The sequence below is a fragment of the Nerophis ophidion genome, linkage group LG03 (assembly GCF_033978795.1).
Source record: "Nerophis ophidion isolate RoL-2023_Sa linkage group LG03, RoL_Noph_v1.0, whole genome shotgun sequence".
NCBI classification, from domain to species: Eukaryota; Metazoa; Chordata; class Actinopteri; order Syngnathiformes; family Syngnathidae; genus Nerophis; species Nerophis ophidion.
Genome location: NC_084613.1, coordinates 28,639,475 through 28,648,687, shown reverse-complemented (window position 1 = coordinate 28,648,687; position 9,213 = coordinate 28,639,475). Strand labels below are relative to the sequence as shown.

At 38.6% G+C, this 9,213-nt stretch overlaps 1 protein-coding gene across 1 annotated transcript in view; it reads right to left on the bottom strand.

The window, feature by feature from the left end:
• Positions 1–944: 944 nt before the first annotated feature.
• rgma (repulsive guidance molecule BMP co-receptor a) overlaps positions 945–9,213 on the bottom strand; it is a 28,779-nt gene continuing 20,510 nt past the window's right edge. The window contains exon 4 of the mRNA XM_061894785.1: positions 945–2,842. Coding sequence (XP_061750769.1) covers positions 2,159–2,842 — 684 coding nt within the window. The 3' untranslated portion in view covers positions 945–2,158. The remainder of the gene's footprint in view (positions 2,843–9,213) is intronic.

The following is a 9,213-nucleotide window of genomic DNA, read 5'->3' as shown; positions in this document are numbered from 1 at the left end:
TACCATTTAGTGGTCAATTGTACGGAATATGTACTGAACTGTGCAATCTACTAATAACAGTTTACATCAATGATTCATTGGTTCTGTGTGGCAGCGGAAGCCTTAGAGCGCTGCCATAGCTCCCTGTGCAGTACACTACACATGTGGTGCGTCCATTTCGGAGAGGCAGCGCCCCCGACGTCACATCCTGTCTACGCTCCATTAATCAAACGCCACTTCTCAGTGCTTCAGCGTGTGTTTCTTTTCTCGCCCTTCACCAAATTTTGTCTTGTTTTTTTAACTCAATATGGGTCCAAAAAACAGCCAACAAACTAGCCTGGAAAGAAGGAGGGAATTGCTGTGGACTTGGACTTAGAGTGGAGAGAACTTACGCACAGTTCCACTTGTCTGCATTTCAGACAAGGTAGAAAAAAACACAACTTTTTTGCAGCAACATGATTGATAACGTTTTTGAGAGCACCAAGGTGACTTTTGTTCGTGTGTGCGCTTGCTGTTGGTATTATGGTAATGAATTGTTAATCCATTACATATAATATATGTACATATAACCATATAAATGTGTATACTGTATATACATATACACTATACATACATATATATGTATATATACGCATACAGTTTGTATATATTCATATATATTTACACATGTCTATATATATATATATATATATACATGCATATATATATATATATATATATATACATACATATATATTTACCCATGTATATACATATATATACATATATATACATAGATTCACACGTGTATATATTTTCACAAATGTGTATATATATATATACATACATACATACATATATATATATATATATATACACATATACACACATATATTTACACGTGTATATATATACACACATGTGCGTATATATACATACACGTGTGTGTATGTATATATATATATATATATATATATATATATATATATATATATATACCAAAAATGGATACATGGATGATACAGCAGAGGATTGGGAGAATGTCATGTGGTCAGATGAAACCGAAATAAAACTTTTTGGTATAAACTCAACTCGTCGTGTTTGGAGGAAGAAGAATACTGAGTTGCATCCCAAGAACACCACACCTACTGTGAAGCATGGGGGTGGAAACATCATGCTTTGGGGCTGTTTTTCTGCTAAGGGGACCGGACGATTGATCCGTGTTAAGGAAAGAATGAATGGGGCCATGTATCGTGAGATTTTGAGCTGAAACCTCCTTCCATCAGTGAGAGCTTTGAATGGTTGACCAAATACTTATTTTCTACCATAATTTACAAATAAATTCTTTAAAATTCCTACAATGTGAATTCCTGGATTTTTTTTTCACATTTTGTCTCTCACAGTTGAAGTGTATCTATGATGAAAATTACAGAGCTCTGTCATCATTTTAAGTGGGAGAACCTGAACAATCGGTGGCTGACTAAATACTTTTTTGCCCCACTGTATATATATACATACATACTGTATATAGTGCCTTCAAATTGTGCATTCTCCTAGTAAAATAAGGACTTGTGTCGAGGCTAGAACTAATTATTCATGTTCACATTGTTTCTTAGGAAACTGCTTCACTATACAAGCCTTTCTGTTTACGAACCATGTTCAAGAACCAATTGAGTTTGTAAATATAGGTTCCACTGTGTTGTTACTGCAGGAGGCTGCGATATAGACGTTGTCGGCCATCTTTAAAACTATACTACGCCTGCAGGCGGGACGTGGCATCAGTAAAGCTGCTCGTTGCACAGTACTGCATATAATAAAATCTTGTTGTGAACAGTTACTCGTGAAAAGTATTAGGCAGCGCCTGGCACTCTCTGCGGTTGAGTAACCACCCTCATGTTAAAAAAAGCGCTGTAGTCTGTAAACCTTTGAAGTTTTTCTTGCGTCTTCTCCTGTTGTCTACATTCACGTCACAAACAACAACAACACAATGTTCTCTTCCCGTGGTTGGAGGTTTTAGTCCCGGTGGCTCCTGCCCGCACAAAACACACAACAGTCAAAATCTGAAAGCGACCTGGCTCAGGCTTCTTTTCTCCCAATGAAAGTGAAAATGAAACCAAAAAGCCTGTCCTGTCACGAGTCCGTGGACAAGATTTGTCTCCAGTGATATCATCCCAGGTGGACTTTTCCCACAAACGGCGTCCTAAAGTGGCGTTGGAGCGGCGGTGCAGCACTCGATCCACAAGAGGATGGCGGCGAGGACGGAGACCAGCGACGCCGCGTCTTTGCCCCGCCTCTCCGACGCGGCGTTACTGGGGAAGGCGTCCTTCTGGAAGATGTGGTAGCGCTTGCTGTTGGAGTGCAGCATCTTCACGTCCTCCAGGGCGTAGTAGGCGGCCATGGTGAAGTTGATGTCCCCGGAGGACAGCAGGTCAAAGACGCAGGACTGGAAGTAGAGGTCCTCCACGGGAAGACGCTCCTTACACTTGGCCTTGGCGCTCTGGTAGGTGAAGCCTCTGGTCCGAACCGCGCTCTGAGCCCTCACGTTCTTCAAGTGGATGCGCTGGTTGGCGGGACAGCCGTGCAGACACAAGTACAAGTCCTGGTTGTCGTCCTCCTCCACCGAGTTGACCACCTCCTCGGGCATGCGCACGGCGAAAGTCAGGTAGCGGCCCACCTGGCGCACCACTATGGTGGTCCCGATGTAGCGGGCCTGGATCTCCACGTGCTGCCCGGGCGCCTTCTCCACCACGCGAAGGGCGTTGGCGCCGTGGCGCTCGCCGCCGTTCTTTGAGCCATCGGCGAACGCCGGCGGGAGTTCGTCCGTCTCGGCGTGGTACGTCTTCTGGTCCACGCATTCCTGGAAGTTCTTAAAGATGATTGTCAGCTGCGACAGAGGAAGAAAAAAAAAACACCATTAGGCAAAATCAGAACCAAAACCAGACCTCAGTCTGTCCAGGCTACTAAGTACAAAATGGTCTAGTTGTACAATTGTCACACGAAACCTCACGTCTCAAGTATCCCAATAGTAAATTGTTTTTCATACATCCCAATTTAAGATTTCCAAAGAAAAAATTGTCCACGTTTTAGTATTGTCTTGGTTTTTGTACGACTCAATAAGTGGGAAAAGACCTGAGGGTTTTTTATTACTGAATATGACACCATGGGGCCATAAGAAGTTGCGAGTGCCAGCCCTTTGATAAAGAAGGTGGGAAACACCATTATATTCAAGAAAGAAGAAAAGTAAGAAGGTACTATGTTTGCACACCTCATGTTTTTCGATGTTTCATTTTTTTTAATATAATGAATACAACCCGCTTTTTCTTCTTCTCAGCAGTTTTGTCTGCTAGTGAGAAAGGCGTCGGATGTTGGACGGATCTTACAAGGCTCACAGTAGCATTCGCTACGCCAACTCGCGCTTGGAAAGTATCTGTAGCTGACCTGTGTGTAGAGTTTGGGGATTTGATTATTAATCGATTATTTATACATTTGAAGTAATTAGAATGTGTATCATTTCCATATCGTGTATTATTGTTATATTTTATACATGTGTTATATTTAATTATTAATTATATGTACAAAAGGCTCCTTCTTTGGCTGCTGAGATGCAGTATTGCATCATTTCAGGTTTTGAAATATACTGTATATATGCATACATAAACTGTATTTTTCGGACTATAAGTCGCAGTCTTTTTTCATAGCTTGGCCGGGGTGCGACTTATATTCAGGAGCGACTAATGTGTGAAATTATCAACACATTACCATAAAATATCAAATAATATTATTTAGAAGCGACACAGAGGAAGAAGATTTCATCGGATTTAGCAATTAGGAGTGACAGATTGTTTGGTAAAAGTATAGCGTGTTCTATATGTTATAGTTATTTAAATGATTCTTACCATAATATGTTACGTTAACATACCAGGCACCTTCTCAGTTTGTTATCTATGCGCCATATAACGTACACTTATTCAGCCTGTTGTTCACTAGTCTTTATTTATTTTGTATTTCCTTTCGAATGTCTATTCTTGGTGTTGGGTTTTATCAAATATATTTCCCCCAAAAATGCGACTTATACCACAGTGCGACTTATATATGTTTTTTTCCTTCTTTGTTATGCATTTTCGGTAGGTGCGACTTATACTCCGGAGCGACTTGTACTCCGAAAAACACGGTGTATATATATATATATATATATATATATATATATATATATATATATATATATATATATATATATATATATATATATATATATATATATATATATATATAAAATGTATATGTGTACATAATATTTAAATATATACATGTATATAAATATATATGCATATATATGTGTATACACTGTATATATGTACATACTTTACGTACATATATATATATATATATATATATATATATATATATATATATATATATATATATATTAATATATATATATATATATATATTAAGGGTGTAACGGTACACGAAAATTTCGGTTCGGTACGTACCTCGGTTTAGAGGTCACGGTTCGGTTCATTTTCGGTACAGTAAGAAAACAACAAAATATACATTTTTTGGTAATTTATTTACCAAATTTGTGAACAATGGCTTTATCCTTTTAACATTGCGAACACTATAATAATTCTGCCCACGTTAATCCACATTAAACTGCCTCAAGTTGTTGTTTTGATTAAATAAAACGACGAAACCTTTCTTCTACATATAAAAAGTGCAACATTAAACAGTTTCAAGTCAACTCATCATGGTTAATTTATTATACCCTCTGGGAAGCCTGTAGTTGACTTTTATTATGTAAATATTATATTTTTGTCAACATGTGATAGCAGGGACCCTGCCATTTAAAACTAAGCTGCTACATTACTAATGATTAATGTAACTATAGCTGAAAAAATAGTACAATAGCAATAGGAGAGACTATTCATCCCTGAACACCATGGACTTCATGTTAGTTCATGTGAAATAACAGACAGACAGGGCTTTGCTGACCCTAACACACACACGCACGCACACACACACACACATGCACACGCACGCACACACACACCGCACAATGAGCTAACACACACACAGCAAAATGAGCTAACGTTACGCTAAAAGCTAATTAGCCTTCACCTCAAGCCAGAACTGCGAGCGAACTGAGCTGCAGTTTAAGTTTCTAGAAGGTCAACGGGCTTATAGTGATGTTTGTAGTAGTTGTGACTGGGAAGTGTTTTTTATAATTTGGGGAGAGTACGATGTCCGCTGCTAAACACATATCTGCTCGACGCTGAAGCATTGACAACATGCGTTCTGAATACGCACTGCTGATTGGCTTTGTATGTAACCAATCAGATGGTTGTGTGGGCGGGACAATGCTGGGTGCTCGGACAAAGGCAGAAGGCAGAGCAGCTTGTTAAGACTTCAGCTTACAAACTCGTTCGATACACCTCCGAACCGGCCCGAAACCCCTGTACCGAAACGCTTCAATACAAATAAACGTACCGTTACGTGTATTTATATATATATATATATATACACACACACATACGTGTGTATATATTGTATATGTGTATATACTCAAAACCCAAATCCAGTGAAGTTAGCACGTTGTGTGATTCGTGAATAAAAACAAAATACAATGATTTGTAAATAATTTTCAAAAAAATAAATAAATAATTAAATCATTTTCAAGTTATATTCCTTCCATTGAATAGTCTGCAAAGACAAGACAAGATATTTAATGTTCGAATTGAGAAACATTTTTTTTTTGTTGCAAATAATCATTAACTTACAATTTAATGTCAGCAACACATTGCAAAAAAGTTGGCACAGGGACATTTTTTACCACTGTGTTACATGGCCTTTCTTTTTGACAACACTCAGTAAATGTTTGGGAACTGAGGAGACCAAATTTTGAAGCTTTTCAGGTGGAATTCTTTCCTATTCTTGCTTGATGTACAGCTTAAGTTGTTCAAAAGTCCGGGATCTCCGTTGTCGTATTTTACGCTTCATAGTGCGACACACATTTTTAATGGGGGACAGATCAGGACTACAGGCAGGCCAGTTTAGTACCCGCACTCTTTTACTATGAAGCCACACTATTGTAACACTAGGCTTGACATTGTCTTGCTGAAATAAGCAGGGGCGTCCATGATAACGTTGCTTGGATGGCAACATATGTTGCTCCAAAACCTGTATGTACCTTTCAGCATTAATGGTGCTTTCACAGATGTGTAAGTTACCCATGCTTTGGGCAATAATACAGCCCCATAGCGTCACAGATGCTGGCTTTTGAACTTTGCACCTAGAACAATTCGGATGGTTCTTTTCCTCATGGTTACGGAGGACACAACGTCCATAGTTTCCAAAAACAATTTGAAATGTGGATTCGTCAGACCACAGAACACTTTTCCACTTTGCATGAGTCCATCTTAGATGAGCTCCGGCCCAGTGAAGCCAGAGGCATTTCTGGGCGTTGTTTATAAATGGCTTTCGCTTTGCGGAGTAGAGTTTTAACTTGCACTTACAGATGTAGCGACCAACTGTAGTTACTGACAGTGGTTTTATGAAATGTTCCTGAGCCCGCGTGGTGATATCCTTTACACACTGATGTTGGTTTTTGATGCAGTATCATCGGTTACGTGCAGTGATTTCTCCAGATTCTCTGAACTTTTTGATGGTATTACAGACCTTAGATGGTGAAATCCCTAAATTCCTTGCAATAGCTCGTTTAGAAATGTTGTTCTCAAACTGTTCAACAATTTACTCACACATTTGTTCACAAAGTGGTGACCCTCACCTCATCTTTGACTGAGCATTTCATGGAAGCTGCTTTTATGCCATATCATGGCACCCACCTGTTGCTAATTAGCCTGTTCACTTGTGAGATGTTCCAAATAAGTGTTTGATGAGCATTCCTCAACTTTTTCAGTCTTTTTTGCCACTTGTGCCAGCTTTTTTGACTCATGCTGCAGGCATCAAATTCCAAATGATCCGATTCTCATTTAAAAAATTTTTTTTTTTTTTTATTTATTTTATTTTTATTTATTTATTTATTTTTTAATCAATCCAACAAACCACTACACAGCAATGCCATAACAATGCAATCCAATTCCAAAACCAAACCTGACCCAGCAACACTCAGAACTGCAATAAACAGAGCAATTGAGAGGAGACAAACACGACACAGAACAAACCAAAAGTAATGAAACAAAAATGAATATTATCAACAACAGTGTGAATTTCAGCATAACGGTGAATAAAAATACCTCATTGACATTATCATTAGACATTTATAAAAATAATAAAAAAGAACAATAGTGTTAGAGTGGCTTACACTTGCATCGCATCTCATCTCTCTCAAACACTGTGTCCAATGTTTTCACAAAGATAAAATATGTAATATTTTTGGTTCGTTTAATAGTTAAAACAAATTACATTATTGCAATCAGTTGATAAAACATTGTCCTTTACAATTATAAAAGCTTTGTTTTTTTTAATCTACTACTCTGCTAGGATGTCAGCAGACTGGGGTAGTTCCTGATGAAATCCTATGTATTGAATGAATACAGAAGCGTTTTGAATTGGAAAAATATCGTTTTTGGATCGAATTGAAAAAAATCGATATATTATCGAATCGTGACCCCAAGAATCGATATTGAATCGAATCGTGGGACACCCAAGATTCACAGCCCTAGAAAATAGGTTAAAAAGTGAAGTGAATTATATTTATATATCGTTTTTTTCTAGTGACTCAAAGCGCTTTACATAGTGAAAGACAATATCTAAGTTACATTTAAAAAAGATTGGCAAATAATTGTATTCTGTTTTTATTTATGATTTACACAACATGTAACAGGGCAGCACTGTGGAACAGGGGTTAGTGCATGTGCCTCACAATACGAATGTCCTGAGTAGTCCTGGGTTCAATCCCGGGCTCGGAATCTTTCTGTGTGGAGTTTGCATGTCCTCCCTGTGAATGCGTGGGTTCCCTCCGGGTACTCCGGCTTCCTCCCACCTCCAAAGACATGCACCTGGGCATATGTTGATTGGCAACACTAAAATTGGCCCTAGTGTGTGAATGTGAGTGTGAATGTTGTCTGTCTATCTGTGTTGGTCCTGTGATGAGATGGCGACTTGGCGACCTCGAAGGGAATAAGCGGTACAAAATAGATGGATGGATGGACAACATGTAACAGTTGAAACAGTAGATGTTACTACTATTTGCACTTTGAAAATACTTGTTGTTTGCCTGAGTGGCTGAACAGAACATGTTAAAAAAAAAAGACAAAAAACTCGTTTTGAAGTAATAAATATGACTAGAAAATTTTAGCATTATGTTTGTATTCAATTACAGTAAGTGTGTTTATCCTAAACTTTCCTGCCCCACTTAATTTTTCACACTATGGCATTTTTACAAAGTTTTTTTTTGCACGTGATAACATGTGATATTATCGTACCTTGACATTTGATACCCTTAAATCTCCAATATTTACTTTATTTATTTTGTGAAAACATTTTTTTTAAATGGGAATTAGGATGGAAAGTACTTGGACTTATTAGGAATGTACAATGTGTGCCACCAACTCGACTCAAAAGTTGTGTTCCAGCGGTGGCTCGGCATGGGGGCGAGCGAGGGGTGAGGCCAAGGTAAACGCCATGCAAAGCAAAACAGTCGTCTGAGCCACAGTAAAAATCGGGTCTCAGTGTGCAGACACAAAGACGAGCCATTCATAGCGAAAAAAACCTGCCAGTGAACCCCAGAACTGTGCTCAGGGGTGTGGACTGATCCATTTATAAACCCACTGCAGCTAATTAAGACAGAGTGGTCAGCATTCTGAACACCAGATAGTGATGATACCCAGACTTGCAGAGGCGTTCATTAGTTAAAGAAAATTAAGACGAATGAATGATATTCCGTTGTAGCCACTATGAGAGTTTGTAGCTCAAACACTCTGCTGAGGCTGATCCTCTCGCAGATTGTTTGCACAGGTGCCTTTGGCGCACTGCCTGGTTTTCTCTTTGTCCACAGGCAGGCTCCTAAAAAAGGAAAATCTCGGAAAATCTCATGGAATTACTTCTGCAGCTAAAAGGAGAACTAAATGCTTAATAAAGCGTCATTAAGAGACTTTGATTGCAGAAAATGATTCCTCCTCAGACCGTAAACACAGAAGTGATTAGAAGAATTCTGTCATGATAAGCTGCAAAGTGGACAGTAATTGCTGGGAGAATCTCTCCCGTGTTTCTCATGCGGCTATTAAACAGTACAGC